The sequence below is a fragment of the Heptranchias perlo genome, chromosome 33, assembly GCF_035084215.1.
Source record: "Heptranchias perlo isolate sHepPer1 chromosome 33, sHepPer1.hap1, whole genome shotgun sequence".
Lineage (NCBI taxonomy): Eukaryota > Metazoa > Chordata > Chondrichthyes > Hexanchiformes > Hexanchidae > Heptranchias > Heptranchias perlo.
Window position 1 is genome coordinate 23,615,396 of NC_090357.1, and position 24,650 is coordinate 23,640,045.

At 45.7% G+C, this 24,650-nt stretch overlaps 1 protein-coding gene across 1 annotated transcript in view; it reads right to left on the minus strand.

Moving 5' to 3' along the window:
- robo4 (roundabout, axon guidance receptor, homolog 4 (Drosophila)) overlaps window positions 1-22,332 on the minus strand; it is a 109,308-nt gene extending 86,976 nt beyond the window's left edge. The window contains exons 1-2 of the mRNA XM_067971054.1: window positions 21,833-22,332; window positions 4,824-5,150 (exon numbers count right to left, since the gene is read on the minus strand). Coding sequence (XP_067827155.1) covers window positions 4,824-5,150; window positions 21,833-21,899 — 394 coding nt within the window. The 5' untranslated portion in view covers window positions 21,900-22,332. The remainder of the gene's footprint in view (window positions 1-4,823; window positions 5,151-21,832) is intronic.
- Window positions 22,333-24,650: the final 2,318 nt, after the last annotated feature.

The window sequence follows — 24,650 nt, forward strand, 5'->3', positions numbered from 1 at the left end:
GGCAATAAATGCCAACCTTGCCAGTGACACCCACATCCCGGGAATGAATGGAAAAAAAGTCAGACTCCTGAGGGACCCTGACCAGGCTTTAAGCTGCTTTGAAGCTGCCCACCCGAGACCAGCCAGCACCAGCTTATCCCAGAAGCGCTGGTCTCATGCAGTCGTCCAAAGCCGAATGTGAAACAGCCGAGATGACCCTAAAACCAGCTGCTGAGAAGACAGGATTCTAGACACAACCCCAGCAGTTGCCATTTGGTTTGCTGCCAACTGCTGTCACCGCCATTCCCCAGAATGCCTCCACTGGCACCTGTCACGCTCCATGTGAAAGAAGCTTTAAAAATGACAGTGCACAAACCTTCTGCTGCGGTACATCGCTCCCAGACTAAACTTTTGCAGTTTCTGAACTCTCGACAAAACTACTGTCTAAAAATGAATTGAAGTCGGTATGTTTTGCAGGACCCGGGTTCAAAGCGGGTGAACAAAAAAAGAAATTGTATAAAGCAGAAACCATGACCAAACAAGTTGCCTCAAACCTGCATCACACCCAAAACAAGCACAGTCCTGCCAGATAGGAACATAAGAAAGAGGAGCAGGAGTAGGCCGTACGGCCCCTCGAGCCTGCTCCGCCATTCAATAAGATCATGACTGATCTTCTACCTCTACTCCATTTTCCCGCCCTATCCCCATATCTCTTGATTCCCTTAGTGTCCAAAAATCTATCGATCTCAGTCTTGAATATACTCAGTGACTGAGTATCCATATCTCTCTGGGGTAGATGGTCTGGACATATCAATAAACTCCTCCCACAGACACCATACTGTTAGTATAGGGTTACCAACCCTCCAGGATTGTCCTGGAGTCTCCAGGAATTAACGATTAATCTCCAGGACACTGCTGCGAGCAACACCAGGGAGAAAATCATAGAGGCTTTAAAAAAGTGGATTTTTTCCCATTTTCTTTTAACACTTTTGTTTATTGGTTATAAAAATATTGGGGATGTGTAAAAAAAAAGGCTGCTTGATGGACAGTCAAGAATTATACAATTGAGTAATGAAGTCTGTTCACTTTCACAATTGGCGGAGCAATACAGTGCCCTGTGAGGATGGCTGTGTCAGGTGACCAATGGCAGGGGCATGGGGGCGGGAGGACATGTGATGAAACTTCCAGGAATACGTCCAGGAATCAGTGTTGGCAACCCTTGATCAGTACGTACAACAGATTCATAAAATGTACATCAATGTACAGTTAATTATGCAATGGTTTCAGAATACATCTATGTGTAGAGTGACTTCAAAAATAGATACTTGAATGTACTTTAAGAATCCAATAAATAATAATAACAACAACTTGCATTTATATAGCGCCTTTAACGTAGTAAAACATCCCAAGGCGCTTCACAGGACCATTACCAAACAAATTTGGCACCGAGCCACATAAGGAGATATTAGGACAGGTGACCAAAAGCTTGGTCAAAGAGGTAGGTTTTAGGGAGGAGAGAGAGAGAGAGCGAGGCGGAGAGGTTTAAGAAAGGAATTCCAGAGCTTAGGGCCTAGGCAGCTGAAGGCACGGCCGCCAATGTTGGAGTGATTAAAATCAAGGATGCGCAAGAGGCCAGAATTGGAGGAGCGCAGAGATCTCGGAGGGTTGTAGGGCTGGAGGAGGTTACAGAGATTAGGGAGGGGCGAGGCCATGGAGGAATTTGAAAACAAGGATGAGAATTTAAAATCGAGGCATTCATGGACCGGGAGCCAATGTAGGTCAGCGAGCACGAGGGTGATGGGTGAACGAGACTTGGTGTGAGTTAGGACACGCGCAGCAGAGTTTTGGATGAGCTCAGGTTTATGGAGAGTGGAAGATGGGAAGCTGATCTGAAAAATGTAAAGGAGAATGCCAGTGCATGACAGTAACAGTTACTGTACCAGCTGGTAACCACCTCCCAAGCTCGGAGAGACGGGCAAAGTCCCGACACTTTAAGAATGACCCTTCTCTCTGCTCTATCTTAGGCGGATGAACCTTGAGCTGCCTCCTCCCTACTCTCAAAAATCCTCACTAAACTTCTCGCAGTCTTTTAAAGTCTTCTCAAAACCAATTTCTTTGATCCAGTCTTCAGTCATCTCTCCAACCTCCCCCATTAAACACAGCGTTCACTCCCGCGTGACACAACTTGGGACCTTTGAGCATGTTAACGACACACCTCCGTTAATTAAAAGGAAAGTGCTGGTGAGGGGAAGCCCTATGCTTCAGTACAGTGAAACAGGCATTATATACGGCTGGTGATATAACAACAGTTACCCTAATGACTCGATCTGTAAATGCATCGCCCGGTGTGGAAGTAGCCGTACTGAACAGGAGAATCCCAGGTTTGATTCCAGTCCGTGATGAGTCAGTTGATCTCAGCCATGGCTGTTTTTAGCATTGTACAATTGTCCTAAATACCCCTGGGTTTGGCGGGGTGAAATATCAGGCAAGGTACCAGTCCTGATCAATATTCATGGCTCCCTGCTGGGAAGTGTAGCCATCAGGTGAAGACAGGGCTGTGATGCCTCCCTTTGTCAAATAGACTGCCAACGCACGAAGAACGGACACTTGGGTGAGATAGCAGAGAGCAGTCAACACCTGTGGAACCATAATCCCAGCATGTGTCAGTACGTCCCTTTGGAAGAAGAGGAGAGAAATGGCACGGGGAAAATAGGAACAGTATTAAGGAAAGTGAAAGCTTTATAAATCTCTGGTGGAGTTAAAACAGAGAGTTGTATCAGGAGCTGCAAAGACCGTCATCAAAGCCTGGCATGTTTTATTAGGAGGAACACTGACGGCTTGACTCAATAGACCAAGAAGAAAGAGGCCAATGTAAGTGCTTGAGGTTTGTTGCAGGGGGGAAGTGATCACTGGTTGCGCGCATTTCCTTTTCCCATGGGCATCACCCCTTAATTTGGCCCCATGGTCAAAAGCATCCTTGTATAACCTGGGACCACATAAATTATCACCTACTAATGGTGCAGTGGCATGGTGCTGACTTTACACATGGGCCCATTTGGTCTCAATCACTGTAGTAACCAGACTGTGATTCCCCTTTCCCCATATGGTGGTTTTTAAAGCAGGGGTGTTGAATCTTCAGCCATAGGGTCACATGCAACCCCTGAAACCTGGCAATCAGCTCCTCAAAGCCCAGGGATCCCAGTGGATAAGTCCTAAATCAGTACACCAATATTGGAGGTATATATAAGTTAATGGGAACCTGGATTTATGTGTGGCTCGAGGCATGTACCTGTGTGACCCTCAGACATAAAGCCTGGACACCCCTGTTGTAAAGGGTGATAACGTGTATTTAGTTTGGGCACAAAGAACCTGTACAAAGGGTTACAGTCTATTTTTCACCTGTTACCAGATTGAGCTAAAAGTGACAGTTCTCACCAAAAGCCAAAAGCTGCTGGTATTTTGTCAATGAAACAGAATTGATTCAATTTTTTTCCCTCACTCTCTGTCCTGAAGATACTGATTCCACAGGTTGTTAATAGCTCTCCTGCACCTCATCCATTGTTCATTTAATGTTATATTTTTAGGGTTTTTATTGGAGTTGAGGTACAGATCAGCCATGATCTAATTGAATGGCAGAACAGGCTTGAGGGACTGACAGGCCCACTCCTGTGCCTATCTTCCTTAATAATCCAGCATTGAATGATAAGGGAATAATAATTCAATTTTAAATAACTTCATATTCAACAGCTAGCTTACAAACTCCATCTTAATCAGTTGTCTAATTGAAACTTTGATATTTAAGGGAACATCTTTAAGTACTCATACATAAACTGATGTATCATTACCACCAAGTGATTGTTTTCATGTGTGTGGCTGGATAGCAGAACCTGAACCTGTTCTCATACACTTTCCAGCAAAGGTCACTGGGCACGATCAGGAATAGAAGCCCTGGTTTATTTACCACTTCCTGGCCCAGGGACAGTGGGGCTAATTGTAGCACCATTGCTGCCTCAGTCAAGATCAGCAGATTCAGTACAAACTTGGATCCTTCCTGGTCTGCACAGTTAGAATCTTACAACACAGATTGAGGCCGTTCGGACCATCGTGCTTGTGCTGGCTCTTTGAAAGAGCTATCCAATTAGTCCCACTCCCCTGCTGTTTCCCCACAGACCTGCAAATTTTTCCTTTTCAAGTATTTATCCAATTCCCTTTTGAAAGTTATTATTAAATTTGCTTCCACCACTCTTTCAGGTAGTGTGCTTTAAATCATCACAAGTCGCTGCATAAAAAAAAAATTCTCTGCATCACCCCCTGGTTCTTTTTACAATTATCTTAAATCTGCATCCTTTGGTTATTGACCCTCCTGCCAGTGGAAACGGTTTCTCCCTATGTACTCTCTCAAAACCCCTCATAATTTTGAACATCTCTATTAAATCTCCCCTTAACCTTCTCTGCTCTAAGGAGAATAATCCCATCATCTCTAGTCTCTCCGTGTAACTGGAGTTCCTCATTCCTGGTACCAGTCTAGTAAATCTCCACTGCACCCTCTTTCAGGCCTTGACATCTTTCCTAACATGTGGTGCGCAGAATTGGACACAATACTCCAGCTGAGGCCTAACCTGTGATTTATAACTTCCTTGCTTTTGTACTCTATGCTTCTATTAATAAACCCAAGGATCCCTTATGCTTTAACAGCCCTATCAACTTGTCCTGCCACCATCAAAGATTTGTGGATGTGAACCCTCAGGTCTTTCTGTTCTGTTCAGTATCACACAGGGAACTGCCTTTACCAACTGAGTCACAGGGAGAATGTAAAGTGATCAACAAAAGAGCACACTACTCACATGCCACATACAGCGATGCATTCTTACTCAAGGCGTATCCCAGGTGATTCCGTGCCACACACGTGTATATACCCTCGTCTGACTTCCCTTTGCGCCCCTGGTTCAGTTGATAGAAGAAGAGGGAGCCGTGCGGCAGCAGTGTGCGCTGGGACTGAGGGTCGTCCTTACTGGTCTCCACACGCTCGCCATTTCTGTACCACTCGATGAGCGGCTGAGGCCTGCCCTCTGCCCGACAGTTCAAGGTAGCCGGCTCTCCCCTGAAGACGGCCAGGTCAGTTGGATGTTCGATTATCTCAGGGGGAGATTCGTCCAGACGCAGTCTGGAGCCTGAAATACAAATTGCAGCTATTAGCAACTGAGTACTGGTGTGTTTGTGATACAATGGCCTCAAAACTGCGTTGTTTCCTCAATTGAATCTGAAAATTAGAGAAGGATTAGGGTAATAAGTACAGTGGTGTAATGGTTATGTTTCCTTGACTAGTAAATCTAGACTAATAATTCTGAGAAGGTGAGTTCAACTCCTGCAATGGTAGTTTGAGAATTTATGTTTTGAACAGCTGGTATCAGCAATCGTGATCACAAAGCTGTCGGAGAAGTTCATTAATGTCCTGTAAGGAAGGAAATCTGGCCTATATGTGACTCCAGTCTCACACCAACTTGACTATTAACTGCCCTCCGAGAACTCCACGTTCCTCCAACTCTGGCCTCCCCCACTTCCTTCGCCCCACCATTAGTGGCCGTGCCTTCAGCTGCCTGGGCCCTGAGCTCTGGAATTGCCTCTCCAGCCCTTTCCTCCTTTAAAACTCTGCTTAAAACCTACCTCTTTGATCAAGCGTTTGGTTACCTTTCCTATATCTCCTTCTTTGTCTTGGTGTCAATTTTTGTGTGAAAATGCTCCTGTGAAATGCCTTCAGATGTTTTACTACATTAATACTGTTATATAAATGCACGTTGTTGTTGTTGTTGTTGTTGAAGTGGCCAAGCAAGCGGCTCAGTTTAGGGATGGCCAATAAATTCCAGCCTTGCCAGCAACACCTACGTCCCACAAATTAATAAACCAAATAGGTACTGACTTGTGCAGGTGTACTGTTTCAGAGCCTCTAGAAACCCCCCCAGTACCTCACCCAAGTGGCCGTTCTTCATTGATGACCCTACGCAACGAGTGCCTACAGGGTTTAGAGGGCATCACGGTGGAGTGTGATTCTATCCTCACCCAATATCCACCACACAGGCACACTTTCCACCAAGGGTCACTTAATCGGGAACGGGAACCATGACCAATTTTCCTCTCTCTGGCCTTGGGGCAGTGAGGCCAATTATAGCATCCCAACTGCTGTCCAGGCCCAGATCAGCTAACTCATCTCAGATCTTCCAATCTGTGCGGCTCTTCTCCACTGGGACAGCCAATCAATCTTCTGTCATCAGCATCAAGATTACTGTTTCTTTTCTTTGATATTTCGATGAATTTGTTTTCAGTTTTGCCCCAGCATCTAACCTGCGCCCTACCCCACCCGAGAGTACCTGATGTGTCAATGTGGAAATAAGTTTAATTTTGCATCTAACTTGTGCTGTACTCAACTTGGAATGCTTGATAGTGAAGAGTGGAGGTTGACTTACTCTGTATTTAATCTGGGGGTACTCACGAAGGAAATTGGCTGCAAAAAGTAGGAAGTGTTGCATTTCACAGCATTGCCGCCCCTCGCCTAGATGAGCACCAAATTCAACCAAATATACCGAGGTAGAATTTCTATTACTGAAGTTAGGATTGAACAACACCCATGGAAATTTTACCCCCTGACCTTTACCTTACTGCTGTAATTTGTCATTGTCAAAATAAATCCAACTCTCTCTCTCTGAATCTCATTCGTTATCCAATTGTCCCAAATCCCCACATGACCATGTTTGGCCTGTCTGCAGCTGATGATGGTCCAAAGTGCAAGAACAGAATGGTTTCGAGGAATGTGTGTGAGCGCAGCCCATGTGCGAGCGTGGCCCGTCTGACAGGGCGGCCCGTGTCGCTCCATAATTGTTTTCCTGTGCAAGGCTGCGCTCAGACGGAAAGGATGAAAAACATTCACACTGCTTCCCTCCCACAGCTAACAAAACAGGAAACCTTTCCAAATTGTACATCACGTACGCTGAGATCTTGTTGTTCCGATCACCCTTGCCCCAAACCCGGACACTGTGTTGGACTATGCAGAGTTCCAGTTTGACTCAGTGGAATGTCATACAGGAAAGGAGTCCATCGATTCCTTACATCAACAAAACTCTTGATACATCTGTTCCAGAGCCGAGTTTATTTTAAACTGGGAGCAAGAGAAAAGAAGCAATTCCAAGTTTCTGGGTTTTCCGACTGGAAGTTGCACCAGTTTATAAGGAAATCAAACCAGTGCTGACTTCCTCACTAGATAATTGATTGACAAGGTTTTAGAATTTGTACAGTTAACCAAGAAAGCTGGGACATATCACCAGAACAGTATAGTGTGAGTCTTTTTAGCTGGGGCTTCTCAATGCACTGGTCATACCTCATTTGGAGTAGTGTCCTGTTCAGGTCATCAAACCACAAAAAGTGGACACCATGTTTTGGAGAGGCTGAAGAGGAACCTGACACCTCCTAAACAGCACACAGGTGTAAAACTGCAACTCCAACTGCGAGACACCTCATTCACAAAAGCACAGCCACATACAAGAAAGTCAATCTGAACCTCAGACATTGCATGAATTTTGAATTAAAGAAAGAACTTGCTTTTCATGACCTCAGGATCTCCCAAAGCAGTTTACAGCCAACGAAAGACATTTGAAGTGTAGTCACTGTTGTAATGTAGGAAACACAGCAGCCAATTTGCACACAGCAAGATCCCACCAACAACAACAAGATAAATAACCAAAGAAACTTTTTTTTTTAAGTGTGATGTTGGTCAAGGGATAAATATTGGCCAGGACACCAGGGCGAACTCCCCTGTTCTTCTTCAAATAGTACCATGGGATCTTTTACATCCACCTGAGTCGGCAGGCAGGACCTCAGTTTAACGTCTCATCCGAAAGACGGCACCCTCTTCAGTGCAGCACTCCCTCAGTACTGCACTGAAGTGTCAGCCTAGTTTATGCACTCAGGTTGCTGGAGTGGGACTTAAACCCACAACCTTCTGACTCAGAGGTGAGAGTGCTACCACTGAGCAACAGCTGACACAAATGAAGGAACAGAGAGACAGGTACAGAAAGGTGGGTCAGGCAAACAGACACAGCACATCTAAAATGTTCACCGCTCTCCAATCTTTTTAATATAAAAATGTTGGATAATTAAAGCTTTTTGGGGTGGTGGGACAGTTATTGTCTGCCCACTTTCCCTTATTAGACTACCTTTGATCGAGAGGCAGGTGATGCGTCTGCTTCTAGGTCTCTGACTGTGGCCTCTCTTCCTGGTCGATGGGAAGTGTGAGAATGACCCTGGATGACCCCTCCCCTCTTCCCTATGGGGTGAAGCATTGCCCTCTAGTTAGCATCTCTTTACAGGGGGATGCTGCTGAAATCAGGATTGCAGGCACCAGGCTCCATGGCAGAGTGTACTGGTGCTCAGATGTTCTGTGTCCACAGCACAGATCGCCAACTCCATTGTTCTTGGATGGCAGTCTGAAGCAGCCATCAACCAACATAACACCAGTCAAGATCTGTTCATGCCACTAAGAACATAGGAACAGGAGCAGGCCATTTAGCCCCTTGAGCCTGTACTGCCATTCAATGAGATTATGGCTGATCTGTGACCTAACACCATATCCCTTAATACCTTTGGGTAACAAAAATCTATCAACTTCGGTTTTAAAATTAACAATTGATCTAGCATCAACTGCCGTTTGTGGAAGAGAGTTCCAAACTTTTACCACCCTTTGCGTGTGGAAGTGTTTCCTAACTTAACCTCAAAGTCCTGGCTCTAATTTTTAGGTTATGTCCCCTAGTCCTAGACTCCCCAACCATCGGAAATAATTTTTCTCTATCCACCCGATCAGTTCCCCTTAATATCTTGAAAACTTCGATCAAATCATCCCTTAATCTTCTAAATTCCAGGGAATACAACATTACTTTGTGTAATCTCTCCCCCTATCAGCTGAGTCCTTCTTTGCAATCTTCCTGGTCTGAAATATTGAACGTACACACAAGAACAGGACATGGATTTGAGGGATTATCTGACCAGGTAAGGGAGGGTTTCACTGCTGTATTTAAGAATGGCATTTTTGGAAGGGGGAGGGAGGGGATTGTGAATTTTCTCCCCTCCCCTTCCTTTCTATCCTGAAGGTGCTGACTGTCACTGGTGTATGGATCCATGGGCACCAGCATTCCTCCAGGTATCTCACTCGAGTAGCCATTCTTCAATTGTAGGCCTAGTGTGACTGAGATAGAATATTTCCACCCTGAGCCTTATGTATTTACATGTATTTTAAATAGTGAGGGTTTAAAAATGAGACTCCTCTTTCACTCATGTCATCTTGAGCACGAGTGCTTCCTACCCGCCATATTGGAAACTTAGGCGCCCGTTTAGTACACGAGAAAAAGGGGCAGCTCCATCGAACTTCTAGGCCAATCTTTCTTGGGCTGTGAGATTGATTTAAGCACAAGGTTTTCTCTCATGAAAATTGTGGCAGATTATCGGAAAGGTGGATAATTGGAGTGTGGATGAAGGAGGTTCCATTGTATTCACTTATCATGTGCTGACCTCATTGGAATTTCCTGTACTTTGACTTACCCCAGTCTCATGTATCCTGCACAAGGATGACAGCTCCTCAGAAACCACTTCTCTGTTTATCAAGGACTCTGCTGTGAAAGCTGTTTCCATGTTCTGTCGCAGCAGTGGAGGGGAGGGAATGGGGGGTGGGGTAAGTATGGAAACTGGGCTATTTCTACCACAGACAGGAAGGCAATGGGTGTAAGCATGGAGCCAGTGCGTGGCTCTGGAATCCGAGCCAGTCCATTCTAAACAATAACAACTGAGGCTTGATGTCAGGATGTCCGCCTTTTATTCTGTAGGGGCTCTGAAAGAGTAATGTTTGTGATAGGGTACTGTCGTTGGTGTCTTTGTATGTGAGGCTACAGGGACAGTTTAATTTGGTTTATGCAGGTTCTTGATGACAGAGTTTGCTCCTGTTTGTGATGGGTGCATCTCTCACCAGTATCTCCAGGTGACAAGACATTTAAAGTATGTGTTTGACAGGTTAACGGAATCACTAGCAAAAGGCTGCACTACTGACGGTGCAGGTTTTCTAACAGTACGACAGTGCTGAGACTGAAGCATGTTTCTGTGTCACATTCTCACGAACAGTGCCAGCAACAAGTGGATTTTTTCTGTTGCTCTTGGAATGTTGGCAGGGCAGTATTTATTCCCTAAGTTGCTCTGAGGGTCCTAAGTGTCAACCAAGTAATGTGAGAGTTGAGGCATATGTAGGCCAGATCAGGTAGGGGGGGACAGTTTCCCTTCCTTGAACCAGTTGGGTTTTCACAACAGTCCAGTCACTTCCATTGTCATTTTCCTTTCCTGGCCCTAGCCCATAAATTACCAGATCACTGAATTCAGTTTCACAACTTGTTATGGTGGAATTTGAACTCACAACCTCTGGGTTACTAAGCTAGTTACCACAACTACTACACCACCATGACCATAAACCTTTAACTCCTCTCCTGCTTGATTGGTTTGCTCGTATTAATACCAGCCTTGCTAGAGCAGAGACAGATCCCTGTCCTCACTAGATGGCCCTTCATGGACTTTCCAGCACGGATTACAGGAAAACAATCAGGAGCAGGAATCTTGGCCGACTGTCCCCTCCCCAGCCAAGGACACGGAGATCAATTGTAGTGACTGCAGCCACCCTGCCTGGAATCAGACAACTTAGATCAGACTAAGAATCATTATTTGGATTAAACTTGCTGCTTTATAGGGGCAAGCCCCTTGCACACAGTGGTTCTTTGTTCATTTGTATGTGCCCGTTTGTTTGTTTTTGTGTATTTTCAGTCCAATAATTAGACTTTACATTTGTTTTTTTCCCACATTTCTTTTCGCATGATGGTCAACGTGCCCAGAGTGACCGAGGAACAGGTGTAGTCCATTCAGCCCCTCGAGCCTGTTTCACCATTCAATTAGATCATGGCTGATCTGTATCTCAACTCCATTTACCTGTCTTGGTTCCATCTCCTTTTGGGGATAAGCCATCAGGACCTCAGTAGAAACAAAGAGACGTTCCCTAGAATTCAGAGGCACCATTTTATGTTTAAAGATGGAGGGAGGCAGAGGCTACGAGTTACCCTTTGTTCTATTTAAGGTTGTGCTTTATTTTCTTTTTACATAATTTCTCCTGTAGCTCTGACTTTTATTAATTATTTTGATGGCCGTTAGTGGAGGGGAGGTCGGGGGAGGGGGGCGGGGGGAGTAAGAAGAGAACTGATGTGAACTGGGGTGTGAGTGCGGAGAATCAGGCTTCACGGCATTGTGATACCCATATCCTGTGTAAACAATTTAACAAATCAGATTTATTAGACAATGTCAATGCACACCCATAATTTTTCTATAAGAAATGTGGAACCCCCCACCCCACTACGATTTTTCCCCATTACCTTCCACTATGCAAGAGATCCATTATCTTTTCTAGAGTGGGGGGTTGTGTCAGCTTTTGCCAGTTTCTAGGTTGGCATGTATGGAGATATTTGGATGGATTCTCATCTTCACTGACGGAAGGGGAACGACCACAAATTATTGACCCCCCCCCCCGGTGCTGGAATGTTGGGTAACTTGGCTTATGATCCATTACACTCTCGGAGCAGCTGAGGGCTGGAATTTCCTCTGCCATACCCTACCGAAATCAGACCATATAATGACGGTAGAACAGGAAAAATGAAGAGGGGGAAGTCTCCCGCCAGATCCTTATCCCTAAAAAGACTACGCGAGGTTTCCTCCCCCACCCCACAAGATCTTAGTCGCCCATCGCTTGACCACCCACATTTGAATGGCGGTGGGGTGGGAGGGGCTAACGAAGCCAGATGATTTTTTTTTGCCTTCCTGCCACTATACCACCAACTCCAAGTAAGACCAGGAGAGGTGTGGCGGTGCTTACTGAAACAGTGAAGGGACTGAAGGAGGAAGAGTTCCTGTCCTGGCCGCCTCTCACTCTCCTAAGTGATTCTTCTACCAGCTTCCTCTATGTGGGCTCTTCCCGAACCATTGCAGCCGAGGATTTTTTATCATCTACAAGGCTTTCTGCCCCATTTAAATGGTCCTGCAGCAAACGTACAATACCGCGAGGTTTTCCTGGGTGGCGGCGCTATCGCCAGGAACCCGCCCTGCAGGTGTAATGAGGCCCAACCCAGGAAAACAGGTCTCGGTCACAGTGAGGTCAGGGCAGTGGGCGTTCGTGCCAACCCAACCTCCCTTCAGTGGTGAAACTACCCTGGATGAAAATTGAGCCCTACATGTCATCTTCAGCTTCAGACATGTTTTTGAGCCATCACTTTTAGGGGGGAAATGTGTCAGCATTTGTTAATTTCTAGTTTGGCATATATGGAGAGTAACAGAGGCACAAAGAGAGAGCGACAGAGGCGCAAAGAGCGAGCAACAGAGGCGCAAAGAGAGTGCAACCGAGGCGCAAAGAGAGCGCAACCGAGGCGCAAAGAGGCGCAAAGAGAGAGCAACAGAGGCGCAAAGAGGCGCAAAGAGCGAGCAACAGAGGCGCAAAGAGAGTGCAACCGAGGCGCAAAGAGAGCGCAACAGAGGCGCAAAGAGGCGCAAAGAGAGAGCAACAGAGGCGCAGAGAGCGCAACCGAGGCGCAAAGAGAGTGCAACCGAGGCGCAAAGAGAGCGCAACAGAGGCGCAAAGAGCGAGCAACCGAGGCGCAAAGAGAGAGCAAGAGGCGCAAAGAGAGCGCAAAGAGAGCGCAACCGAGGCGCAAAGAGCGAGCAACAGAGGCGCAGAGAGCGCAACCGAGGCACAAAGAGAGCGCAACAGACGCGCAAAGAGAGCGCAACCGAGGCGCAAAGAGCGAGCAACAGAGGCGCAAAGAGAGAGCAACCGAGGCGCAAAGAGAGAGCAAGAGGCGCAAAGAGAGCGCAACCGAGGCGCAAAGAGAGCGCAACCGAGGCGCAAAGAGCGAGCAACAGAGGTGCAAAGAGAGAGCAACCGAGGCGCAAAGAGGCGCAAAGAGAGAGCAACCGAGGCGCAAAGAGGCGCAAAGAGAGAGCAACAGAGGCGCAAAGAGGCGCAAAGAGAGAGCAACAGAGGTGCAAAGAGAGAGCAAGAGGCGCAAAGAGAGAGCAAGAGGCGCAAAGAGGCGCAAAGAGAGAGCAACAGAGGCGCAAAGAGGCGCAAAGAGAGAGCAACAGAGGCGCAAAGAGAGAGCAAGAGGCGCAAAGAGAGAGCAAGAGGCGCAAAGAGAGAGCAACCGAGGCACAAAGAGAGAGCAAGAGGCGCAAAGAGAGCGCAACCGAGGCACAAAGAGAGAGCAACAGAGGCGCAAAGAGCGAGCAACAGAGGCGCAAAGAGCGAGCAACAGAGGCGCAAAGAGAGCGCAACAGAGGCGCAAAGAGAGCGCAAAGAGAGCGCAACCGAGGCGCAAAGAGCGAGCAACAGAGGCGCAAAGAGAGCGCAAAGAGAGCGCAACCGAGGCGCAAAGAGCGAGCAACAGAGGCGCAAAGAGCGAGCAACCGAGGCGCAAAGAGAGAGCAAGAGGCGCAAAGAGAGCGCAACCGAGGCGCAAAGAGAGCGCAACCGAGGCGCAAAGAGCGAGCAACAGAGGTGCAAAGAGAGAGCAACAGAGGCGCAAAGAGGCGCAAAGAGAGAGCAACCGAGGCGCAAAGAGGCGCAAAGAGAGAGCAACAGAGGCGCAAAGAGGCGCAAAGAGAGAGCAACAGAGGTGCAAAGAGAGAGCAAGAGGCGCAAAGAGAGAGCAAGAGGCGCAAAGAGGCGCAAAGAGAGAGCAACAGAGGCGCAAAGAGGCGCAAAGAGAGAGCAACAGAGGCGCAAAGAGAGAGCAAGAGGCGCAAAGAGAGAGCAACCGAGGCACAAAGAGAGAGCAAGAGGCGCAAAGAGAGCGCAACCGAGGCACAAAGAGAGAGCAACAGAGGCGCAAAGAGCGAGCAACAGAGGCGCAAAGAGCGAGCAACAGAGGCGCAAAGAGAGCGCAAAGAGAGCGCAACCGAGGCGCAAAGAGCGAGCAACAGAGGCGCAAAGAGAGCGCAAAGAGAGCGCAACCGAGGCGCAAAGAGCGAGCAACAGAGGCGCAAAGAGCGAGCAACCGAGGCGCAAAGAGAGAGCAACCGAGGCGCAAAGGGCGAGCAACCGAGGCGCAAAGAGAGCGCAACCGAGGCGCAAAGGGCGAGCAACCGAGGCGCAAAGAGAGCGCAACCGAGGCGCAAAGGGCGAGCAACCGAGGCGCAAAGGGCGAGCAACCGAGGCGCAAAGAGAGCGCAACCGAGGCGCAAAGAGAGAGCGACCAAGGCGCAAAGAGAGAGCGACAGAGGCGCAAAGAGAGAGTAAGACCCCGAGAGTGAAAATCACAGAAGAGTGAAAATAACTTAGCCGTGTCTCCTGTAATAGGGATACAACTTTGCTGTGTGGTACTTGGTCTAAGATGTTGTCTGTCTTGGGTGTATACAGAATGGTCTTTCTGAAAACGTGAGGGTAACTTCACACATCTCCCGCTCACAGCTCACTCGAAGGGAGTTCAGGTCAGAGATAGGTCTCTGTAGCCCCAATTCCCCGACCTGTGTTTCCTTCCCCGCTGGCAGTGCAGGACTGGTGAGGTTACCCAATGATGCCATCGTGTTGCTGCCCTCACACGGCATAGAGCTGAGTAATGCATAAAGCTGTCCGTGCGGAATGATCCGGAATTCAATGGCGCCGAGGCAGCCATGCCTGCAAGATTACACTGCCCATTCATAAGCAGTAAGGCATTCATTAGAAAGTAAAATCGCTAACAGTACTAAGCTTGCGTTCTATGTGAAAGCGGCCTTATTTGAGCCCAGGGGATTATGAGCACAATTGATTGTTGTACTAGTGAATCGTGCACTGCATCCAACGCAATGAAGACAGGTCACTTCTTCCCACAGGACAGCTGAAATACTCTTGATAGTGTGAAATATCTGAGGCCATTAAAGCTGACTTTGTTTTAACAAAATCAAGTTGCGACGTCAATGGCGTAAAATATAGCTGCTGGCTCAGAGCCTTATGGGAAGGGAGCACACCGGTCAGAGGCTAACCTGCGATACCAAGGCCCGATTCTTCATTCCGTGCTCCTGACTGGTAACGTTCTCCGCCTGGAAAAATGATACGCATGACTTTTGACCTGTGGCTAATCCATGATTTTCCCAAAAATTTACCGGAACAAAATGACTGCTGTAAACACGAGTCACCATTTTCAGGAGGAGGAAGAGAAAGGGGAGAGAATCGGAGAGAATTTTTCAGGAAAAAGGGGAGAGAATCTGAGGGAATTTTTCAGGAAAAAGGGGAGAGAACCTGAGGGAATTTTTCAGGAAAAAGGGGAGAGAATCTGAGGGAACTTTTCAGGAAAAAGGGGAGAGAATCTGAGGGACTTTTTCAGGAAAAAGGGGAGAGAATCTGAGGGAACTTTTCAGGAAAAAGGGGAGAGAATCTGAGGGAATTTTTCAGGAAAAAGGGGAGAGAATCTGAGGGACTTTTTCAGGAAAAAGGGGAGAGAATCTGAGGGAACTTTTCAGGAAAAAGGGGAGAGAATCTGAGGGAATTTTTCAGGAAAAAGGGGAGAGAATCTGAGGGACTTTTTCAGGAAAAAGGGGAGAGAATCTGAGGGAACTTTTCAGGAAAAAGGGGAGAGAATCTGAGGGAATTTTTCAGGAAAAAGGGGAGAGAATCTGAGGGACTTTTTCAGGAAAAAGGGGAGAGAATCTGAGGGAACTTTTCAGGAAAAAGGGGAGAGAATCTGAGGGAATTTTTCAGGAAAAAGGGGAGAGAATCTGAGGGACTTTTTCAGGAAAAAGGGGAGAGAATCTGAGGGAACTTTTCAGGAAAAAGGGGAGAGAATCTGAGGGAATTTTTCAGGAAAAAGGGGAGAGAATCTGAGGGAATTTTGGAGGGGCCAAAAAAAGAATCCTTTTGATGTTATTATTGGAGCCCTACTATGCGCCTCGCATCACTGAATTAACCTTACTATTTTCCTTCTTTTTCCATTTTCTCGCCTCCTCTGGCGAGTCACCAGTGTCAGCTTTGGCTCAGTGGGCAGCATCCTCACCTCTGATGGCAGAAGTTGTGGGTTCAAGTCCCACTCCAGAGACTTGAGCACAAAATCTAGGCTAAGACTCCATTACAGTACTGAGGGAGTGCTGCACTGTTGGAGGTGCCGTCTTTTGGATGAGACATTAAACCGAGGCCCCAACTGCCCTCTCAGAATTAACAAGCCAGCATTAAGTAGCAATTACCGTAGAACTGAGAAAGACATAATTACAGTAAATGCTTGTTAATAATTCTGGAACTTGTGGTTGAAACGAGACCTCAGAAGGGAAAAGCGGGTGCTAAGATCCCACGGCATTATTCAATGAAGAGCAGGTGAGTTCTCCCCAGTGTCCTAGCCAATATTTATCCTACAACCCAACATCACTAAAAAGCAAGTTATCTGGTCATAATCACATTGCTATTTGTGGAATCTTGCTGTGTGCAAATCGGCAGCCGCGTTCCCAACATTACAACAGTGACTACACTTCAAAAGTACTTCAGTGGGTGTAAAGTGCTTTGGGATGTCCTGACATCATAAAAGGTGCCATGTAAATGCAAGTCTTTCTTTAACCTTCAGTCCTCACCCAAGTGGCCAGTGTGCAAGCCCAGGCTGTGACCGTCAGTGGGGCTATTTGACTGGGTGGGGAGTCACGGCAGCGGTCACTTGATAGCTGATATCACCCTGCCACCCAGGCTGATATCAGCTAACTCGGCACAGCCCAGGGATTGAACCTGGGATCTTCCTTGCCTGTATGGCTCAGTACCACGCATGGCAGCATATTTACCCACAAAACAATCAGGGATTGCTTTTTTAATCTTAGCTTGGTTCTTCCCCGGCTTGTACAGTAATAACTGTTTACTAGCACAGGAGACAGATTATTGACACATGATCACTGCATTCCAAAATAGAACAGAAATAACAAGCCAGCATTAAGTAACAATTAACATAGAACTGAGAAAGACATAATTACAGTAAATGCTTGTTAGTAATTCTGGAACTTGTGGTTGAAATTGGACCTCAGAGGGGAAAAGCGGGTGCTAAGAGGACCAATTTAGAAGGCCAACATCCCGCAAACGCCCGATATCAGAAACACGTCCTACGTCATATTGGTTTGGTCGTGGTAGAGGCGTTCCTGACGGCCACCTAAAACAGGTGTTAGGCCCCTTGAATATACTAATAATGGGCTTGACGCCTGTTTTAGGACCCAACCCAGAAATTGGTTTGCACTGAATGCAGGTGTCTGGCCTGCTGCATTCTGGGTTACCTGGTCTATATATGGCCTAACCAGTGGTCCTGAAAGGGGGCCTCAAACTTTTCCTCAAGTTGGAAGATCTTCTACACTCTAAATCTTCAGGATAAAGCTCTGTGCCATTTTCTCCTTGACCCATGAGACTATTTGAAGGAAACCACAAGAATGTTAATCTGCACCCACACCTCGCACCTGCAGGCCCCACCCCACGCCCACATCCACAACTCTGAGCAGTTGCATTACACCAGCTCTTCAACTACCATCTACCAGATCATATGATCATCAGGGTCTATCCTTATACTTAGAACAGTCAACAAACCGATAATTAGCCAGCTCTTTGTTATCAGTAATGTCACCACACGGACTGCAGCGGTTCAAGAAGGCGGCTCACCACCACCTTCTCGAGGGCAATTAGGGATGGGCAATAAATGCCGGCCTTGCCAGCGACGCCCACATCCCGTGAACGAATAAAAAAAAAAAATAAAATAAAATAAAAAATCCCCAAGGTATTAATTAATTTTTGCGAACAATCATTCCACAACTCCAGGGGAAAAATACTTTATCTAATTTACCATCTCAATTAAGGTGGCTAACTTTACACTTACAGCTTCTAGCTCTGTAACCACAGTGCAGGTTAATGGCACTGAGCCATATAGACCCAGAGGATAAAAGATTCAATCCCCAGTCTGGGCTGAGTCACCTGATCTCAGCCAAGGCAGCAGTAGGGGACTACAGTTGGCTCCATAGGCTATAGGAGTGGGATAACATCAACCTACACTTACTTGTTATTCATTGACCCCTACTGCAAAGTTAGCAAGTATAAATATCAAGTGTAGACAGCAATCCCTCAGACACCCTGACCTCTCCGTGCCTCTTGACCTCCCCGTGTCCCTGACCTCCCCGTGCCCACCCCAAACCCCCTTGACCTCCCCCAGCACCCTGCTGACCTCTCCAAACCCTCCCACCACGACCTCCCCCAACCCCCACCAATGTTCACTGTCGGGGCTCAGACATGAGAAATAGACCGGGTTGCTGGCGCCCATGGAACTGCACTATAAGATAATTCAGCATCTTTCAGGACAGGAGAGGAGAAAACTAGTGGGGAAAAGACCTGCATCATCTTCCCCCTCTGGGGAATGAAAACAAGTTAAATTCTGTGAACCTGTCATCATAACCTGAATCATCTACTCTTCTCTGAATCCTCAATGTCCTTATGAAGGGAGACACTCAAAACTGTACTGAAAATAAGTCAATGATTCTACTCCATGGTGGTAATCACATTACTCGATGTCCAGCATCAGTGCTTTTAACTTCATTAAACAGTTACTGGCTCTATCCCATGGGGTGGTATCAACATTAGGGGTACTAATGATGCTGCAGAAAAAGATCTCTTTTAAGGACCAGGATCATTCTCTGATGAGAAAGCTCTCTTTCTAAAGTACTTCAGTGTTCCCTGCACCCATTGGGAGAGTAAGAACGTAACCTCCCCAAAGCCTCTTCTTCAACTGCGTGTTCAATTCCCCATCCTTTCATCTCCAGTCCCTACCCTCTCCTTAACCCACACTTGGTGTCCACCATATCCCTTTCCTCCTTATTGTAAAGTGCGCCAACATGTCTTTCTGCAGGAGTGTATATAATTGCAGGTTGTTGTTATGACAGGCCCCCAGGCCTCTTCGGATGACATCAAAGTTACAGGCATTACCATACTTGCCACTTAATGTCCACAGTGCAAACATGAACAAGACTCTGAATCCCTCCCCACCACTGCTAAGGCAACACTGAAATCAAGATGGATGTAATTGCACACCTCACACGTCTTCTGATGTCATGTTTCCCACCATCCCTGCAGGGACAGGCCTGGCCTCTACTCTGAATCGTTCTCTGGTACCAAATAAAGACTCACCGTGGGTATCACAACACTCAATGCAAGTTAGATTTTACAAGCAAAATGCATCAGATGAAATAAGGCAAGGTGTCTCCTAACTGATCCTGCCGTCTTGGATTTGCACCAGGAATCCTGGTGCTATGTAGCCTGATTGCATCTCCTGTGACAGTGCATAGCACCAGCTGTGTGTACCCTACTGGTTGCAGAGTGAGCTGAATGGTGAACATAACCTACAAGGCCCATACTGCATCTCATGGTACACCTGACCTCAACAGCAGGTAGGACTAATCATTTGAGCGGAGTTTGCCCTAAACCCACCAAACATAACTGAGAAAAATACTAAGTTATCTAGAGGTCTGGGATAACATCCTGAATAGATAAACTAGACATACATGCCAGGGAGAGCTGCATTGTCAGAGAAAGTGCCAACCTTCAGTTAAGACGTTAAACTAAGGTCCCATCAGCTGGCGCGGTGGACGTTAAAGATCCTATGGCATGTTTAGAAGAGGAGCAGGGAGTTCTCCCAGTGTCCTGGGCAACATTCCTCGTTCAATCAACAGATTAACTGGTCATCCATCTGATTATTGCTGGCACCATGTTCCTGGCACAGAATGGCCATTTCATTTGCTTACATAGCAACAGTCACTGCACTCCCAAAAACGAATTAATTGCATGTATCGCTGAGATATTTTGACAATATAAGGAGCTATATAACTCATAGGATCATACAGCACAGGAGGCCATTCGGCCCATGGTGCCTGTGCTGGCTCTTTGAAAGAGCTATCCAATTAGTCCCACTCACCCATTCCTTCCTCATAGCCCTGCATTTTTTTCCCTTCTGAAAGTTACTATTGAATCTGCTCCCACCACCCTTTCAGACAGTGCATCACAAATCATAACAACTCGCATCCTGAGAAAAAATCTCCAAAAATAACTAGTATGAGATTGAAATTTATCCCATTGAAATGTTTCTAATGAACTATTGTTGTGTAGTTCAAGTGTCTTACATTAAATATAACAAATATACAAATACATCACAAGTGTTAATATTTGTCAAGTTCAAAATGCTTGCTACTTCAATTAATAGCAGGCAATCAAAGCCACTCAGCAACATTAGTCAAACAGCAGGTCCTTGTTCTTTTCTTCTTCAGGTAGGTTGACTGGTGCCTTTCCCCAAATCCAGCAATGAGATGAATGGCCAGTTAATCTGTTTTCTTTGGTGTAAATTGAGCAAATTAACAGACCCAGTGTCTCCATGAACACTTTCCAGCAGGATTGATTGAGTGTAGGGAACCTGGCTGATTTCTCCTCTTTCCAGCTCAGATGGTCCTGAGGCCAATTCTAGTAGCCAACCACCAGCCAGGCTAAGATCAGCACAAACTAAGGATTGAACCCAAGTCCTTCCTGGTCTCTACAGCTAGGATCCTGGGCGTTTACTAAACAAGCCATTGGGAGAGGCTAACTACAAAGCATTAATATAAAGTAATAAAACACAGAGACTGGCTTCTTGACATCACATGAATCACCAACGAGAAAATTGTGTGTACATTATAAATTCATAATTTTGGCAAGGACTAATATTTGCAGGGGGGATAAAGGAGGAATTGTAATTAAATTCTGAATAAATGCGGATCTTGTTTCCAAAAGTGCAAAGGAAATAAAATAAGCTGTTCTTTTTAAAACTTAAATTGATTTAATTATTGGTTTGTTCTGGCTCCTGTTAGTGCCTGTACTTCTGTGTGCATGTAGAATTTGTTGTGTCTGGATAAGCACCTTAAACAGGAACCATTTCAGATGGACCTGTTGAGCATGTCGTGTCCCTTTTAAAAGTTCTCTGGCTAGACGCTGTTGTATTTATGAATCAAAGCCACAGAATACATACTTCTTAAACGATCTCACCCACATCACAATGATTTACAGCCTTGCACCCAAAAACACGCATTTTAGCAGCTTCAAAGCAATATTTACGGAACCTGAGCTCTGTTTACACGAACTAATTTTTGCTCTGTACAACTTTTATCTCGTCACATCAACAATCTCTTTCAAAATCAGACTGCACGCGATTTAAGAGTGGCGATCGACAAGAGACCACCTGACACCAAATTATTTATTTAAAGGGCAGATTTTTCAATAAACAAAGTTAGATGGTTTTGTTAAAAAAAAAGTTAGATGGTTTCATAAATCCAACGACTGACATTGAAAGATTTCATTTTTCCAGTTCCCAATAAAACTGAAGAGGAAGCTGAGATGGAAGTCAATGGGAATTCTCCTTTGTAAATATTAAATAGAAAGTAAAATCCCAGACTTGGCCTCCTAGTGGGCGAGAGAGGACAATTTTATAAAATACAACAGTGAATTAATCTGACCCCCAACAGTAATGAGATGCATTTTGTAAATAATTAAAATATTAACAGTATTACATTAAATGTGTTTCATTTGAAAATGTATCCAAATAGCAAGTTAAGCATTAAAATTTTTGTATGTAGTGTCTTACAATTAAGCAGTTTTCCTATATAAATTAAAAGCAAGAGTAAAAAGCTGTTTATTTGTAATTCCTAGGATTGTATTGAAAGTTCTAAACAAATATAAAATAGCAACAAACGTGTCACTTGCAGTGCAAAAAGTTAGAACAAAGTTTGCAAACTTTCCGCTCACCTTCCAAAGAAAGGAAAAGTTTCCAAAGGAGCAGGACCGTGAGGACCAACGCTGCCCCGGTCTCCATCCGATCTACTCACTGGGCATCCGAGAGAGAAGCTCCGCCGCCAGCCCCACTTTCAGCAAAAATCCCAAAGCTCAACAAACTAGACTCTCAGAAAAGTTTAGCAAACTTTCAGAAAAAGTCTACAAACTCTCAGCAAACTTTCTACAAACTCCCAGAAAACTTTCTACAAACTCCCAACAAACTCTTAGAAAATGTTTAACTTTCAGCGCTGCTCCGACCCTTCAAATCTCTTGCATCCTTTCTTCTTAGCCGAGTCTGTTTAACTCCCCGCTCCTGCTTTGCTGCGGTTTATTTGAAGTTTCTTGGAGCACAAACCTATCTTCTAACGGTGTTTTGCTTTCCCTCCTCCCCTTTAATTAGGATTACATTTTGCCTGATGCCATTTCACCCTGGTGCAGATGATGGGACCCGCATCCACAGTCCCCTATCACATTGCTCACTCACCACCCCGGCCCCTCCCTGCCATTTAACTCTTTCAAGGCTGCAGATGGCTGTATTAATAAAACCTGCTACCGTTCAGACCAAATGCAGTTAGCTCCCTTTAAAGAGGATGTCTCTACATCCATACCCCTCAGTGAGATAGTCCAAAATCCAGGACTGAGCAAATAATCCAGGCTGACACTTCAGTGCAGTACGAAGGGAGTGCTGCATTGTCATAAGTGTAGAAAATAGACGAGGGGTTAAAAGGAGGTCCATCTGTCCGCTCAGGTGGGTGTTAAGATCCCAGGGCACTATTTGAAGGTTTTCTGTCCTGACCAACATTACTCCCTCAACCACCATCACCAAAAATAGATTCACTGATTATCCTTCTGTTTCTGGGACCTTGCTGTGCACAAATTGGCTGCTGCATTTGCCTACATCACAACAGTGACTGCACTTCAAAAGTAATTTATTGGCTATGAAGTATTTTGGGACATTAGAGAAGATGACAAGATGCTATGTGGATGAAAGTTCTTATTATCAGCACCCTTAAAGGGGACATCTCTCCAAGGATGTCCTCCCAAATAATGGAGTTTCCCCACTAGTGCTACTTCAGGAGCAGATATCACCATCAGCATCTACTGCTTGCTATCTGCAGCCTTAAGCAGGAAGTCTTGCGAGTGTCAATACATTAAAGGCATTTTTGGCATTTTGACAAGTGCAGCCAAAGACAGATGCTCAGTTCTGTTACTGTCAGCTGCACTGGGAAATATAAATGGCCTGACCAGCAGAAAGAAACCACATTGTAAAATGTAAAGCCGCCATCCCCTGTACCCACACTCTACAATCCGGTCTCCGCATTTCACATCAGACCCCAGCAGATCCACGGAGACTGGTGTCTGATGACAAATATAAATGGGGAGAGCAGTGCGCAGAGGTCACGCAACCCAGCAACAAAAAGAAACACAGACAATTTCATGAGACATCCGTCCTTTTTACTGTTGCCCCCAGCTGAACCCTGGTGTTGTAATATCACTTAATATTTTATAGAAAGAGTGCATCTTTCCATTAGTAACCATTTAAACATTAGTTACAAAGAGGGGCGATATAAGCCAGGTCAAAAAGAAGTTGGGGAGGGCACCATACACATCCATCCACCTCCAATCCCCACCCTCCTTGGTAGCACCTTGGTAGGATCCTAATGCATCTTTTTATTCCGTCATCCCACAAAGCTTTATTATTTAGTAGGTGTTAGCCTTGGCTTTGCGGTAACACTCATGCCTGTGATTCAGAAGGTTATGATTTCAAACCCCATTCCAGAGACTTGACCATGTAATCTAGGTGAGCATTTCAGTGCAGTGTTGAGGGAATGCTGCACTGTTGGAGGTGCAGTCTTTCAGATGAGATGTTAAACCAAAGCCCCATCTGCCCTCTCAAATGGATGTAAAAGATCCCACGGCTCTAATCAAAGGCTTGGGAAGTTCTCCCAGTGTTTTGGCCAACACTTATCCCTCAACCAACATCTAAAAAAACAGATGACATAGTCATTTATTTTATTGCTGCCTATGGGTCCTTGCTGCGTGCAAATTGACTGCCGCTTTTCCCTACATTACTGCAATAATGACACTTCAAAACTGCTCCATTGGCTTTAAAGTGCTGTGAGACATCCTTAAGTCATGAAAATGCTATATAAATCTTTTATTTTTGAGCAAGTGATTTTGTATCACTCAGATCCATTCAGAAACAGGCATTTGCATTGCCTCAGGTACTTTTTATGCAAAATTACATGGCAGTGAAATGTGAGATCAAAATAGAAAAATGCGAGCATTTATACAGCACCTCATTGAAACATGTCAAGTGCTCTACCCAGTGAGCTAGTTTTGGGGTGTAGTGGTTGTTTTTAGGTAGGTAAACATGGCAGCCATGCTGCAGTTGTGACAGCAATAAGATAAATAGCCAGTCAATCTTTTTATTGTGATGTTGGTTGATGGGGGAATGTTGGCCAAGACACTGGGAGAACTCACTGCTTCTTCACCCGAACATGTTGATGGGACCTTGGCCTAGTTTCTTATCCAAAGGTTAATATCTCTAACAATGCAACTGTCCCTCACATAGAAATTACAGGCCATTCGGCCCAACTGGTCTATGCTGGAAGTACTGCACTTGAATATATGCCTAGATTATGTGATCAAATCCTGGTGTGGTATTTGAACCAACAAACACCTAACCCAGAGATGAGAGTGCTACCAACTGGAGGAGGTGGGGGTGTAGGACATGGGTAAGGGTGCGGCAAGGAGGAGTTATAAAATGCATTAGGGCATATCTCTACAT